General features: G+C 45.5%; 1 protein-coding gene across 1 annotated transcript in view; it reads right to left on the bottom strand.

Annotated features, from left to right (window-relative positions):
• The window catches only part of LOC130492917 (E3 ubiquitin-protein ligase UHRF2-like), a 113,617-nt gene extending 96,802 nt beyond the window's left edge, over positions 1 to 16,815 (bottom strand). The window contains exon 1 of the mRNA XM_056866690.1: positions 16,621 to 16,815. Coding sequence (XP_056722668.1) covers positions 16,621 to 16,773 — 153 coding nt within the window. The 5' untranslated portion in view covers positions 16,774 to 16,815. The remainder of the gene's footprint in view (positions 1 to 16,620) is intronic.

Genomic DNA, 16,815 nt, shown 5'->3' with positions numbered 1-16,815 from the left:
AACAGGTATGTTATCTCTGCAGACACAAATTCAGTTCTGAGAACTGCAAAACCAAACATCTGTGATAATATCTTCTAGATTTAAAAAATTACCCAAAATAGCCTTACAGAAACCTCTGGAAGTGTCTGACATCGTGAATGGATTAATGGCATTCACTTACCAAAAAATTTAAACATTGCATGAATATACAACCTCATGCTACATAACTAAAAACTAATTCTTATTTCATTATGAATAACCTTTGGACTATAATGTATCTTAAATAGAAAACAATCTTTAGATGGATTTTTCCTCAAAAAGCATTTTATTTTTAAAAATGCGATTAAAATTTTAAAAATACAATTTAAATTTTAAAATCCAATGTTTTTATTATTACTTTTTTAATGTTTAAAAATATCATTGATTTTTATCCACCCTGACAGTGAGCGTGCAGTAGTATTCACCACTGGGTAGTAGTGTTCAATGCTAGTTACCCAAGGTTGATCAAGGGTGGGGAAGTCAGCCCCAATACTATAACAGGTCTACTGGCTTTCATATTAGATGAAAGATACTGCATATATCCATCATGGTGTAGTGGTTAAGAGCAGTGGTTTGGAGCGGTGGAGTATGATCTGGAGAACCGGGTTTGACTCCTCCACATGAGCGGTGGAGGCTAATCTGGTGAACTGGATTCGTTTCCCCACTCCTACACACAAAACCAGCTGGGTGACCTTGGGCAAGTCATGCTCTCTCAGCCTCACCTACCTCACAGGGTGTCTGTTGTGGGGAGGGTAAGGGAAGGTGATTGTAAGCTGGCTTGATTCTGCATTAAGTGGGAGAGAAAGTTGGCATATAAAAACCAACTTTTTCTTCCCTATTAGAGAAAGCTAAAAAAGTCTTGCTGGATCAGATCAATGGTACATTTAGTCCACCAACCTGTTTCACACAACAGCCAATCAGGTATCCTAGAGCGCCAACAAATAGCACACAGAGGTCAAGGTAGCCCATCATTTGGTATTTATATAAAGGTTTGCTGCCTCTGTATATGGAGGTTTCTTTTAGTCACTATAGCTAGTAGCCATTGATGGATCTATCCTCCATTAATCTAATTCCCTCCTAAAGTCATCCAAGCTATGTCCACTGTAGAGTGTTTCACAATTGAGTGTTCACAAATCACTGTAGAGTGTTACCCATTAAGTAGAGAAGTATTGCCTTCTATCTGTCCTGAATTTATTGCCCATCAATGTCACTGGGTGCCCCCAAGTTCTACTATTATGGGAGAAGGAGAAAAAGCTTTCAAACCACTTTGCCTGATTTTATAAATCTCTATCATGTCCATACCCCATGTTCTAGAGTGGGAAAAGAGGAGCACCTTTTATTATTTGGAGAGAATTAGAGATCCATGAAAGCCCTTATTTTCCCTTACCCTCTTGATGTACCAAAAGTCTACTACTGTCTTTGTTTCCATCACGCCATAACTACCTTTGTTGACAGCAAGGAAGAAGAAATAGTGATATCTTCAATTCCAAACCAAATAATTGTTCAGTTATTCAAAAGCATTTATATTTACACAATATAATTACAACAGCTTATGATTTAGTTTCATTAATTTGCTCTAGTATTATTGTTTTAATTCATTTTTCATATATTTCATACAACAATTCTAAAACAACCAAACATTCAACCCTAAAATGCAAGAAGAAAAGTTCCAGATTGGTGTAATCATTTTACTGCTTCCGCCATTATCTAACTGCTTGAAAAGCAAACCTGCTGCAACAATAAGAACTCATTCCATCAAAGACGTGATATGCTAGGCAGAAATAGGATTTGCCTTGGGTAGCCACATTCTCCTGGATCCTGCCTCAAGGTACTTCCTTGTCTAACTTTTATACCCAGGGAGCCCAGAATAATTGAGCAAGAAACCCAAAAGCATGTAAATACTAATGTTCTGCAAAGAGGCTGAACGACCATACAATGAACCCAGCCCAGCGAGATCTTGCTTATACTTACAATCTGTAAGCCAAAAATAATATAGAAAAACATGCTGCACCCTAAGGGGAGCACTAACATGTCTTCACACATTTGAGTGGGGTTTAACAGATAACCTACATTGAAATATTTCTTTCAAAGAGCCCAAAAGCACATAATTCCACTAAAAACAAAGCCACCCAGACCTACATGCAGCTGCTTCAAGTCAGAACTGTATCATGCAATATGCAGCACAAAACATGCATATACCACCACATACAATCAAACCAGGCTGCCAGGAAATCTGGACTCCTTTGCTGTGTGGAAGTATGACAAGCATGCTTCTTGTACTCTAATTCTCAGGCATGCACATGTACATATGAAGCAGCACTAAGCTTCCCACACAATCCAAAATATCTGCACCAGCCACACTACTCAGGTAACACAAAAATAAGCACAGGTAATGCATGAAAAGAGCTTGGCTCTTAAGTAATATACACTGTCAAAATGCCAAGTCTTAATCACCAACTGAAGACAAATTGCATCAAACTGTATTTGCTCATATTCATCCCTTGTGGTCCCCCTCCCCAAACCATTTTCTAAAATTAGAATGCAAACTTCTTGGGGCAGAACCAGTCTTTTGTTAAATCATGCTACAAAACATCAAGACTGATTCCAGTATAAAATAACAAAAATATAGTGCAACACTGGTTTCCCAATAATGCTTCTGTTGACCCTATAAAACACTGTACCAAAGTACAACCCTCGCCCTTTATATCTGCACACAGAAAAGTTACCCAGACGTTGACAGGTACATAAAGCCTACTAGCTTTATAAAGCTCAAGGCAACCATAAAGCTCACGGCAACAAAAGGCAACAAAACCAAGCCCTTATATACAGCTATACCACCAACCCCAGAAATATATCCTGCAGGTTCAGGCTTCAACGGAGGGATAAGGAGCAAATCCTTTCCCATCCATCCATGAGAAGTATGTGTGTACAGATGAAAGCCCCCAGAAAGTACAAGCAACGTTCAAAGATGCCTAGAGAACGAAGGGTAGAGTAGGAATTCTTTTATATAAGGACTGAATGGCCAGAGAAATAAGGGGCAGTGTCTTTTTCTTCAGGGTATCCTCACCTTCCAGAGTAGTGAGGAAAGGGATAAAACATAAAGAGAGAAAAGCATACAGCCTTACAGCAATGAGAACTAAGACAGATCAGGAGCAGCTTAGAAATGAGGTGGAGTTGTCTTTGAGAATATCCAGACCAGACAAATACCAGATACTAAATGTTGGATTTCCATTTGCTTCAACTGCACTAGAGGAGGGATAGAAATTCTTAGCTTTCTATCAACAACCACTTTTTAATCAGTGCTAGAAGGGAGTATCTTTATTACATGATAAAGGCTCAACTTTCTATCAGACTCCAGAGTAAAATGGAGCAAGTCCCAAGCTCTCATGCCAGGTATAAATGGATTACACAGAGTAAGTCAATTCAATCAATAGGATGGGACATTCAACAAACAATAAAATAGGGTTTAAGTTGTAGAACCAACTAGAATTAAAAAAAAGAACTGAAGCAAATTGTTAACATGACACATTAATTGATGCAAAATTACACAGTAGAATCCTACTTACACAGTAGTACAGACCACAGTCCCTTATAAATTATCCAAGTAACTTTGTGAATGATTCTGTACAGTGCTACCCTGCAGAAAAACCCTCTTGAATAATTCAGTTTTGCATGGTTTGTGGGGGCTACAATGAAGAAGGTGTGTGGCCATCAACAGACAAAGCTGGGTGCCATCAGCATACTCATGACAACACAGCCCGAAATTCTTAACCAGATGAGCGAGGGGGTGCATAAAGTTGTTAAACAACATAGGGGAGAGGATCACACTTTGTAGCACCCCATACACCAAAACGTGCTGCTACAATATCATCTCCCCAAGCACCACCCTCTGTCCCCGACCTTGAAGAAAAGAGCACAGCCATGGAAGGGCTATGCCCCATAGTTGCAAGTCGGTGAGGCGGTGGTCTAAAAGATCATGGTCGACCATCTCAAAGACTGATGACAGATCTAAAACTACAGCTGGATCAAGTTGGGTCGGGGCCGCTGGTACTTTTAGATCTGTTAGCAGTTTTCAACATGATCATGATCTTTTAGATCACCACCTCACCGATACTGGAATTCAGGGTTCAGCCCTTCAGTGGCTGCACTCCTTTCTCCAGGGTCAGGGACAGAGAGTGGCGCAGGGGAAGGAAATGTCACAGTGCTGCCCTTCGGTGTGTGGTGTTCCATAAAGGGCAATCCTCTCTCCTATGTTGTTTAACATCTATATGCCCCTCTCGCCCAGCTTCTCTGGAATTTCAGGCTGGGATGTAATCAGTATGCCGATAACACCCAGGAGTATCTTTAACAGAAAACAGAAAACAGAACCTTTATTGGCATTAACATTAACAAAGCAAACATGCAAAGCAGCTAGACATGGATCCAAAAAGAATAAATACACAGTTCATCGGCAAATATTATAATAAACAATTAAATGAGGGTTCCCCTCCTTCTTTCTCCCTCCTTTAGGACCTTGGCCAGGAACTCGGCTACTTGAGTGGTAACTTCAAAGCTTTTGTCATCCAATAAATGGGCTATGTTTCCAGTAGTCATTGCAATAGTAAATTGAGGAAGGGAGCTAATTAAGCTGCATCGAAGCTGTGTGAAAAGTGGACAGTACAAGAGAATGTGTTGTATTGTGTCAGGTTCTTTGCATTGACACCTACAACATCTTGCTTCACGTGGTATTCCCTTGTATCTACCACTAACAACAGCTGAAGGGAATATATTAAATCTGGCCAACAAAAATGCTCTACGGTGAGAGGGTATAGTTAAGTTAAAAAAATACTGGGCCATAGAATTTGTTTGATAAGAAAGGCCTAAAAAACGAGGGGAGCAGATACCTTCAGCACCGGCTTTTATTATTTGGGAATCACTGTCCCATATCCTTTTTTGGATTGTCCTAAAAATATATAATTCACTGGAATTGGACAAGGAATCAAGATCAATCCCGAGTGATCTGATCCTATTTAAGATAAGCCGAGACCATCTAGAAACAGTTGAGTCAGTATGTAAAGCTGCCAATAAACTATTTGGGGGGGATCGAAAATGAGAGCGTAACCAGTATTTGATTGTAGTGATCCAAGCACCAGATTCTATCGTGTGCAGTCCCAGCTCAGCGCACAGAGAGAAATAACAAACAGAGTTTGTGACGCCAAGGATGCGTCTCAAAAAAACTGCCCTGAGACGCTCCACTTCTTTATTAAAACCCTGGATCCAAACTGGGATTCCATACAAAAGTTGCGGGATCACAGTGGCTTGGAAAATCTGTAAGGCGGCCGGAACAAAATGGTTACCCTTCTTATAGTAAAAACGAGTTATTGCAGCCATCTTATTTTTTGCCAAGGTTAGGGACTGATTACGGTGTGCAATCCATTTTAAATTATAATGAAAAGAGACCCCCAAATATTTAAACGTTTTCACTTGTTCGATTTCTCTTCCCTCAATTTTCCAAACTGATTGCTTCCAAGTCTTAGAAAAGATCAGGATCTTGGTCTTATCAAAATTAATAGATAGAGAATTCCGTTTACAGAATAGGTTAAAAGAAGCTAATAAACGTTTAAGACCCATCTTTGAAAGGGATAGGACTGCTGCGTCATCCGCATATAACAGAATAGGGACTTTCTCAGAGCTTAGCTTAGGTGCATGACCATCAGTATTAGCTAAAAAAGCAGGGAGATCTGAAATAAATAAATTAAATAAGGATGGTGCCAGTACACAGCCTTGCTTTACGCCCTTTGTCACCGGGATTTTTTGGGTTAAAAGGCTCCCCTCATCGAATCTAACTTGACAGGTATTGGATGTATGGAGGTTACGTAATAAAAACAAAAGGCGTTGGTCAAGGCCCATATGGCATAGTTTCTCCCATAAAATCTGTCTATTGACTGTGTCAAACGCTCTTTGAAGGTCGATAAAAGCAACATATAACTTTCCTCTAGGGAACTTAAGATATTTTTCTGCCAAAAATGCAAGAACTGTGCAATGATCTGTTGTAGAATGGTTAGGTAAAAATCCAATTTGCTCTTTCCCTGGGAGATTATGAAGGGCCATCCATTCAGATAATTTCTTGAGGAGATGCTTGGCATAGAGCTTTCCTATAATAGACAAAAGACTAATTGGTCTGTAATTTTCTGGTTTGCTGGGATCACCTTTCTTAAACAATGGTATTATGATAGAATTCAGCCACGAATCTGGGAGGATACCAAATTTGTCTATAAGCGTGAAGAGGTGTGCGAGTGGCGGGGCCCACCAATCGGAATTACTCCTGAGGAGCTCTGCAAGAATACCATCGGGTCCCGGGGCTTTGCCCAATTTTAAGCTAATAATATGTTCTCTTATCTCGTCACAAGTGACAGGAGGCCATTCTGGAACATCAGGGGTTATAAAAGATTCTCTGATAGAAACCCCTGGGGACTTCACATTAAAAACATTAGAATAGTGCAAAAACCATGCCTGAGCATGAATTAAACTTGCAGAGTTGCCGCCAACTGAATAATTAAGTCCTGAAATTAGTGACCAGAAAGCTTTGCTATTTTTACTATTAAATGCTTGGAATAACTGCGACCATTTCTCCATAGCAAAAGCATGTTTTTTTCCGGCTAGCAAAATTTGGTACCCCTTTCTCTTTTCGCAGTACACTGAAGGGACCCAAGGTAACAGGCCTGAACGCATCAACTTAAACAGATGGCGAAGCTCTTTCTTTGCAGCAAGGCATTCAACATCAAACCAGGTGCTATTTAGGCATTTAGAGGACCTATGACTAATTGGTTGAGCAAAGTCGCCAAATCTGTCAACAATATTGTTATATATTGACAATGCCACCATTGGGGTTTCAGCATTTAGTAGTTCATTAAATAACTGCTGCCCAGTATCACTATGTATCCATTGCTGAATTTGGGTCGCAGTAGATGGAGACCATTTAATCCTCTTATACTTGCTGACAGTGTGATCCTGATCCTGGTTCGACAAAAAGGGCTTGGCTGGTTCACAACTAGTCTTAAGAGTCAGGAGCAAGGGTAGATGATCACTTTCTGATCGATTGCCAACTACATAATTGACAATGTGATCACTTAGGTCAGCTGAATGGACTGCAAAATCAACAACACTACAACCGCGCGGGGAGATATAAGTGTACTGGCCAAAGGGATCATATTGTAAAGAACCATTCAGTATACATAGATTAAAATTCACACAAAGTTCCACCAAATGATGACCACTCTGATTTATAACAGAGTCTTTTGACGACCTAGGGGCTAAAAATGGGAATGGTATGAAATCTTCAGCATCCCATTTCATAAAATTAATCAACTGCATATTATTATGGCCCAACCTGGCGTTAAAATCCCCAGCAAGTAAAAGAGCAGCTTCAGGTCTTGAATCTAAAAGTTTGTTCAGATAGGCATTTATTGTGTTCCAAACTGATGAGGATGCAGTACTGTCAATAAAAGGGGGAATATAAATATTAACTAATATAATTGACAGTTCCTTGGTGGGTAAGAGAAATGCCTGAGCGAAAGGGGGACAAGTATCTAGTTGCCTAACTTTAAATTTACAGGAGTTATTAACCAAACAACACAGGCCTGCTTTAGGGCGGCCCTTGATGTTAGTTTTATGAGCTGGGAGGGCATATGAAGTAAAGCCATAATAGGAAATATTAGTAAGAGACCAGGTCTCCTGTAAAAAAATAATATCAAAACCCTTCAAAAAGTTTAGCAAGTCAGGATCCCTGCTTTTGCTTCCCCAGCCAGCAATGTTCCAAGATATAAAGTGACAAACTTGACCCTGAATTCTACACCTTTTTTTAGTATTAAAATTTAGTCAGTCTAGTTCAGATATTGTAATTAGGGCCCTGTCGTGTTCTGAACAAACACAGCCATTATTGGGGCATTGCAGATTATTTATCTCAGCATCACTATTCGGTGATAGGGCTGGGTGCATCTCTATCGTTCCCACATTATGGCCTCTTGAGGACTGCACTGATCCCGCTCTTGAAAGGGAGTCCCACTTAGTGTTCATTGTTTCTTGTGGCCGTGAGGTAAATGACCGTTTTTGTGATCTTTGTTTTGCTAATTCCTCCTTCAGGCAGTCCAGTCTATCCATAATCCATTGTTGATCTTGATTGGATAGGTCAACAAAAGTCTCCTGAATACACTCTTCCATGTTATCAACTTCCGACAATAATTCAGGAGGGGTAGATACTAATTGAAGGTTTTGTGAGGTTGTGCTGTCCTCGGCCTCCTTCTGAAATCCAGCATCGGGCATAGCCTTCAGTTTGGTAGTATTTTCAGCCATGTAATGCTGGTTATGCATGGTCAGCCCGCTTTCCAAAATTGGCTGCGTATCCCAAGATATTAAATCATTTTGGGGGTTGTCGGTTCCCATCCTTTGGGGGGTGTCAGCTCCTATCCATTCCTCCTCCATGGAATCAAGAATGGTATTGGTCGGTGCCGGAAGCTTAACAATCAGAGGGTTAGTAATTGTATTCGTAAAGACCCTCACAGGAAAAACTCCTCTGCTCCTAAATCTTTTTTTCCATCTATGAATCAGGGAAGGTATTCTAGTTGAAGCAAAGGTGAGAAGGACCCTTTGCACCTGATTAGGAGGATTGAGATGTTGTATCTGGAGAAGGTCCACTTTAACATGGTCAAACCTGAGTAATGCAGACAGGTGTGATTTCACCCTATAGAGGCCGTGCCAATCAGGTGCCTGGCCAAAAGGACTGCAGATAGTTAGACATACTTTTTCAGGGTTGAGTATTAGCTGGTTACTACTTTCAGTCAGGCTCTTTTCAGGCATCCGAAAACTGCTGCGATGATTCCTATCAGTACATGCTTGTTTGGGCTGTAAATCAGTAGCCCGGAGTCCGGTGTTACTTAAAGTCTTTTTGCATAAATCATATAGTCCGGCTACCTCCATCCTCAACTGCTTAATTTGTTTGGAAATATCATGGATATGACCAAATATACAGTCTACTGTTCTAGCAGTCAGAGCCAAATGACTCTCAGTGAGTGAAAGCCCATCCAAATTATTCACTACTCCAGGGGAGGGACTTTGCAACTCAGGAGGCTCAGGAGACTGTGCCCTTAAAGCTAGGATGTCATCATCGGGGGAAATTTCTTCTCCTCCTTCTTCCCTTGGAGACTCCAGAGGGGCAAAACGATTTGTTGTTTCAACATTATACGCATAGCATCTATTCCCCCTCTCAGGGGAGAGGAAGAAATCATCAAGTTTGGATTGTTTTGAAGCTGGAACACTCGGGACGCCATCTGGATCTCTTGGGCGTTTACCAGGTGCCATAAATCCTCCTCTAATCAGTAGTGGGAGGAACCGTATAATAATAAAACTTATCCAAGTCTTCTGTGGCTGATAGCACACAGCCTTTAAAATTTGGTGATAATAAAAAAGTTCAGCAGCTTCAGCAATTAAGAAAAAAGACAGAAGTTCTCTTAGCTAAGCCTTAGAGCCTCACCAAGTCTGCAACAACACAGAAAAAAAAACACTAAAAATTAAAAGGAGCTATCTCGCTTCACAGCGGCAGATAGCCCTTTCGGCTTATGAAAAAAGAGAACTAATGAACCAGATAAAACCTTTAAAAAGATAAAAACCTCAGAGCTCCAGGGCTGTGACCGCTGCAGCTGCCGCCATCTTGGAGATCCCCCCCAGGAGTATCTGTTGATGGATGGTCATCCGGACTCCGCCCTGGACATACTGGCCAGGTGCTTGGACTTGGTGACTAAATGGTTAAGGCAAAGCCAGCAGAAATTAAATCCACCGAAGACAAAGGTCCTGTGGGTCAGCCGGGGAGGCTCTGGGATGGGTGCGGTTAACACCTATGTCTGCAGTGAGGAGCCTGGATGTGACCCTTGATGCCTCCTTATCAATAGAGGCTCAGCTCATAGCCGTGGCCTGGACAGCTTTTTATCATCTTCACCGGGCCCGGCAGTTGGCGACCTACCTCTCCCGCCCCAACGTGGCAACGGTGATCCATGCGACGGTCACTTCCAGACTAGATTACTGCAACTCGCCCTACATAGGGCTGCCCTTGAAAGTGATCCGGAAGCTCTGGCTGGTGCAGAAAGCCACAGCAAGGCTCCTTATTGGGACCCCGCTGCAGGAATATATCAAGCTAGTGCTCTACTATCTGCACTGGCTCCAGCTGGAGTATAGGATCAGATTTAAGGTGCTGGTGATTACCTTTAAAGTCTTACACGGTCTTGGACCTTTGTATCTTCGGGACCACCTCTCCTGGTATGCTCCCTAGAGAACTCTGTGATCATCTAGTGCTAACTTACTGGTGGTCCCCAGCCCAAAGAGTGTCCGGCTGTCCTCAACCAGGGCCAGGGCTTTTTCTGCCCTGGCCCCTGCCTGGTGGAATAGTCTCTCTAATGAGACCAGGGCCCTGCGGGACCTTATGGCTTTCTGCAGGGCTTGCAAGTCAGCACTATTTCACCAGGCCTATGGTTGAGGCCAGCTACGATTCTTTTCCCATCAATTGCTGGACTCCCTACCCTGCCTGACCTCTGCTAAACTTACTACCTAGTGGAGGTTGCAACATAGCAGGCCTTACTGAGGCAAGTATGTCACAAATTTTCCACACCATCTAATACTTTATATGGGTTTTCTATTTATTGATTTTGGGGGGCAGATTTTAATCATGTTTTATTGATTTTATTGTGTAAGCCACCCTGAGCCCAGTTTTACTGGAGAGGGTGGGGTATAAGTAAATAAATAAACAAACAGCCCTGACCCTCCTGGCGATGGAGATTGTCTGTGAAGGCGACCAGAGCTGTGTCCATCCCATGGCCAGAGCAGAAGCCCGACTGAAACTGGTCAAAAGCCTATGTTTCATCCAGGAAACCCTGCAGCTGCTCGACGACTGCTCTCTTAACTACCTTACCCAGGTATGAAAGATTTGACACTGAGTGGTAGTTGGAAAGATCTCTCAGATCCAAAGATGGTTTCTTTAAGAGCAGTCATACCACTGCCTCTTTCAAACTCCCTGGGAAGACTCCTGTACTAAGGGATAGATTGACAATCTCCCCCAGGGAAGCCCGCACTACATCCAGACTGGCTTTAACCACCAGGACAGGCATGGGTCCAAGAGGCAAGTGGTAGGCCTCACAGCTAGCAGGATCCTTTCAACATCGGTTTCCGAAAGCTGACTGAACCAGTCCAAAAATGGACCAGAAGACGGGCAAGGGGACTCTAGTTCCCTTACTGTATCAAAGTTGTCAGGGAGGTCACAGCAGAGCAAAAACACTTTATCCACAAAAAAGCTTGCAAATGCCTCACAGCTATGGGTTGAATTTGCACCTACGTTTGACTGTCCTTCTAATGACGTAAGAGACCGAATTATCCTAAACAATTGTGCTGGGCAAAAGCTAGTAGATGCAATGGAGGCTCCATAATATTCCTTCTTAGCAGCCTTCACTGCCATCTCATAGACTTTCATAAACGTTCTATAAGATCCTCTTGTAGCTTTGTCACGAGCCCTCTGCCAAACTCGCTCTAGCCGTCCAAGCTCCCACTTCCTATTATAGAGCCCCTCAGTACACCAAGGGGCCCAGTTTCGGCGGGGGCGAAGAGGGTCTTGGGGAATTATTTCATTGATGGCTGCAGAAAGTTGGCCATGTGAGTCCTGCACAAGCACATTGAGGAAATCGCCAGGGGGCATAGGATCCTTCAGGGCCCTCTGGAAGCCAATAGGATCCATAAGCCTCCATGGGCGAGCATAAACCAGGGACCCAAACAGGGAGGCAGAAATTCAAACTGGGCCTTCAGAACAAAGTGATCTGACCATGGAACTTCCTAACTAGGCATCAGAGCCAAACTTATTTCTGACCCGAAGATCAAATCCAGCTTGATGTGTGGGTCCTGAAACATCTTAGGAGTCCCCCAGTACCACCATGGATGACACAAGGTCCGAGACAGGCAAAAAAGACATGGCATTACCGTGTTTCCCCGAAAATAAGACATACCCATAAAATAAGCCGTAGCAGGATTTCCAAGCATTTGCACAATATAAGCCATACCCCGAAAATAAGACTTAGGTATAGGCGTGGCTAGTTAGAGACTAAACTCCCCTGAGCCCCGGCCTCCGTGGGCCGTTGGGCTCAATCTTCCCCTGTTCCCGCGCTCAGGCCCCGACCTCCCAGGGCCGATCACTCCCGTTCCCCGTCTTCTCCCCACTCCCCTCTCCCACCAACGGCTCCCCCCGCGATCTGCCGCCACTCGCGGTGGACTCCCGCTCCCCCGCTGGAACGCGGGGCCGAGCTTTGGCCTGTCGGGTCCCCCGGGTTGTCCCCCCACTCCCAGGACCCGTGCCGTCTGCCTCGGGCCGGCCCACTTCCCCCCGAGGTGCAAGGTTAGCGCTCGGCCTCCCCCGTTTCCCCCTCCAGCTCTGCATCCACCCGCGCCACCGGCGGGCTCAGCCGCCCTCGCCTCCTCTTCCCCCCGGCCTGGTAAGTGGGGTTGCCTCCCCGAGGTGCAAGGTCGGCGCTCGGCCTCCCCCCGTTTCCCCCTCCGGCTCTGCATCCGGCGGGCTCGGCCGCCCTTGCCTCCTCTTCCCCCCGGCCTGGTAAGTGGTGTTGCCTCCCCAGGCATTGGGGTTCTCCTGGAGGGTCCCCCGGTGTGGCGGTGGGGGTGAGGCGCAGTCCCGAGGGTCCGCCCCAGGTCGCGGACTCGAGACACATACCGTACTTATGGTAATAAAAAATAAGACATCCCCCGAAAATAAGGCATAGTGTGTCTTGTTGAGGAAAAATAAATACAAGACAGTGTTTTATTTTCGGGGAAACACGGTAGCATGGACACTGAAGTCCCCCAGAACTATCATCTAGGGAACTCCAAGGCCCAGTCTGCCGCCACCTCTAGCAAGCTCGACAGGGTACCTCCTGGAGTGTTAGGCAGCCGGTACACCAGCCAGATAGCCAGGCTCTCCTTGGCTTCCCACACCAGGCCCACACATTCAGTGCCTGGTATCTCCGGATTGGGTAGGGCCCTCGCCACCCACCCCAGCCCGACTTCCGAGACTGGTGAAGGACCAAGAAACCTGAGGGAGGCAGGTCTTTCAGGGCAACAACTGTGCCCTCTTGCACCCAGGTCTCAGTCATGCAAGCCAGGTCCACACCTTACAATATAAAATAATTCTGCAGGATGGCAGTCTTATTATTAATTGACCTGGCATTACACAACAGCATTGTCAGAAACAGGTTATTCCTCGACCCCTTACCATCATATTTTAGGATGGGAAGCAGGTTGGAAGGAGTCCAAGCATACCCATATCTCCGGCTCCTTCCCTTATAATGCCTGCTCCCATTGCCATATCTTCCATGCCCCCCAATAACTAGAATCCCCAGCCCATGGCTGGCCTCCCCAGATCAAACTCTTTCTGGCTGAATCATATACATAATCCAGTTAGTGGCTCCTAACTGTAAACCTAAACCCACAACCTATTTGACAATTACAATTATAATCTACAAGCAGTAAACTACCATAACAATTTCTCAAGTCAATCCCAACCCCCAACTACCCCTATTAAAACTATAAAACCCTTTAGGGATATTGAGCCAAACAATGATCCTTTAAACGAGCTATAAGCCCAAATTCCAATTGGGATAACAGTACCAACCCCCTATGAGTCCGGGTGGCAGGCACAGACACCCAAAGTCTCAAAAACAAGATGTTAACAATAAAGCCCAGTTCAAGAAAAGATGAACTCTGGTAAAAGGAACCAAACATCTCAGCCGGTGAGATCTTCCTGGCATTCGAGTGCTGCCTACAAGTGACAGCCTCAAGAGTCCACAGACAGTGCCCAGATTGAAAGTTTCCACAGCTCCCACAGATTCGCCCAACCTGAAGTTCTCTGGAACTGTCCAAAGGTCATCGAGCCATCTGTGGGGTTCCCTGGGTCCTCCGACAGAATCAGAAGCGACTCCAGCGCCTTCCTGAGCCCCTTTGCAGCAGGCAGTGATGGTGTAATGGCGGTGATGGCAGTCTGCATTCAACCAGCCTGGAGGAGAGCCGCCAGGGCAGTCAAGCCAGGCCCGCTGGCTTATATCCAGACTCAGTCACATTCAGGGCCAAGAACCATTTCAGAAACCATGTCGGTCCAGGCTTGTTCTGCCACCAAGTCCTTCAGAGCCGCTGAGCCCGTTGACAGCCATTCTCTTCCAACCTGCAGCCAGCCAGGCAAAAGCATCCAGTCGGCTGCCACCCATAGGGCACATTTGTGAGGGATTGAATTCCCAGAGGTGGCACCCAACTTTCACTGGGGGCCAAACCACCAGCCTCGTCACAGCCAGCAAAGAGACCAAGGGAGGTAGAAGAGATAGGGCTGGTTCTATCCAGCCCCAGTCCAGAAACCCACCTCTCAAGATGGAGCCGGGCAGTGAAAGCACCAAGCTTGATTCCCCACTCCTCCACATGAGCAGCGGATTTTAATCTGGTGAACCAGGTTGGTTTCCCACTCCTACACATGAAGCCAGCTGAGTGACCTTGGGGTAGTCACAGTTCTCTTAGAGCTCTCTCAGCCTCACCTACCTCACAAGGTGTATGCTATGGGGAGACCTGTGAGACACATATTCAGATCTCCATCCCATGAAGCTTGTTCTGTGATCTTGGGCCAATCTCTCTCATCCTAACCTACCTCACAAGGTTGTGAGGATAAAATGGAAGGAGAAGATGGAAACATAAAGATGTGCTAAATAAATACCTTACTCTAGCCCATGCCCTACTGTATCATGTCTTGTAGGTATTATCTGCAGTGGCTACTGGCTCTGATACATTAATTGAAGATATCTAAGAGTCTTTTAAAAAAACATTATGGTTGTGTCTGTAAGGACAGGAGACTCTTGAGTGACCAGCCTCTTGAGGTATTTCCTGTCTTGCTCAAGTATCAACAACATTCTTTTTTTGCTGTCAAGTCACAGCTGACTCTCAGCAATCCCATAAGGTTTTCAAGGCAAGAGACATTGGGAGGTGGTTTGCCATTGCCTCTCTCCACATCACGCCCCTGGTATTCCTTGGAGGTCTCCCATCCAAATAATACCCAAGATTGTAGCTGACAGTGTGTGACTGGCCCAAGGTCACCCAGCAAACTTGCCACAGCAGAGTGGGGATTCAAACCTGGGTTTCCCAGATCCCAGGAACACTTTAACCATCTACAACACTCTACCACTCCCTTAATTCCTTTTGCCACCAAGACCTGAGATACATAGGATTATTATAGTCAATTTCATATTTACCATGGAAGGTATATTCTGACCATTCCTCTGATGAAGCATAGATTGTATCCCTGGTCTCATCCTTAGACCCTCATGCAAGTAATCTGGCCATTTCAAGTTCCTGGGCCATCAGGGTATAGTCTGCCCATTCTGTACAACCTTTGATGTACCAGATTCAAGTGGCTACATACACAATCTAAGACAATACCCATAACACATCTCAATGACAGAAGTGGTGTGTGACTGGAAAAGCACGGTGACTAAACCATGTGTCAAAAGTACAACACACAAAAGGCTACATGTGGGCACAGCAAGCAGTCATCAAGACGAAAGCCACTACATGATATAAGAGCCATCCCTTTGTGTGGCTTAAGTATCCAGAACACCATCTACCTCTCTGTTAGTTTGGTAGAGATGGCAGAACACTAGGTTCGCCCCATGCAGATCCACAACATGCTTACATCCCTATCTGCATTTCAAACAGCTGTAATGCCAAATCCTACAGCAGCTACAATATAAAATAATGCAGTGAATTCTGTCTTGATCGAAGATCCACAATGTTTACGGGTCAGAATGCATTCATAATATCAGATTGGGGGCCAGTCTGTGAGACAGAGGGCGAAAACGCACGGTCGCTTTATCCTCCTTAAATCCCTGTTTCAGCCAGGATCGAACGCATGCGTTTCGCCTAATGTGCGCTCGATGCTGGCTAAAACAAGGATTAAAGGAGGATAAAGCGACCGTGCGTTTTCGCCCAGAGTTAGCTGAGATCACACCCAGACAATACAAAGCCATGATTCTGCGCGTGGTGCAATACTAAGCGAGATATAGCCGGTTCCTGCAAGGTAGATACTTGGGGGCGGGGGGAGGAGAGAGCGCAGACGACCCCGAATAGAACTTTCCTCGGATTGGAGGCGGAGCGTATCAACAGTTTCTGGAGACCGTTGAACCGCCGGAAGTGCCGCGAGGCACAGGCTGGGCGGCCCGCCTGACCTGCCCTCCTGCCCTCCCCGCGCCTTTTTCCAAATCAAGCCGCGGTGCCCGGCCATCCCGCCTCGCCTCCAGGGCGAAGGCCGTCCCCTGAGCAGAGAGGCGGAAAGCCCACGTCGAGGCCGAGCCTCGCGAGCAACAACACTGGAAATGGGAGGGGAGGACAGGACAGTGAAACTCCCCCCTCCTCGTCAGTCCCTTAACACAAAGGCCTTCTGGGGCTGCCACCTTCCCCGCTCAGGTATAAGGTACACAAAAGCGGGACGGGGGGTGGAGAAAAAAAAGTGCAGCAGGAGCTGAGAGGCAAAGCTCAAGGGGGGGGGTTAGGGGGGCCGTGCGGCCGCCTCACCTGCTTGCCCCGGTAGAAAAGGCGCTGTCGGTCGGGGCTCACGCGAAAGCTTTCCCGGATCTTCTCGCGGAGACTCTCGATCTTGGTGAGGCGGCTCAGGTCTTCGATGGTCTGAGTCTGGGCGCCGTCGATGGTGCGGACCTGGATCCACATGGCGGGCTCCCGCTTGGGATGGGAAAAGGCGCCCGGGCCCCA

Source organism: Euleptes europaea, unplaced genomic scaffold (assembly GCF_029931775.1).
Source record: "Euleptes europaea isolate rEulEur1 unplaced genomic scaffold, rEulEur1.hap1 H_2, whole genome shotgun sequence".
NCBI lineage: Eukaryota > Metazoa > Chordata > Lepidosauria > Squamata > Sphaerodactylidae > Euleptes > Euleptes europaea.
Note: the sequence above shows the minus strand (reverse complement) of the source record. Positions and strands in the feature narration are given on the sequence as shown.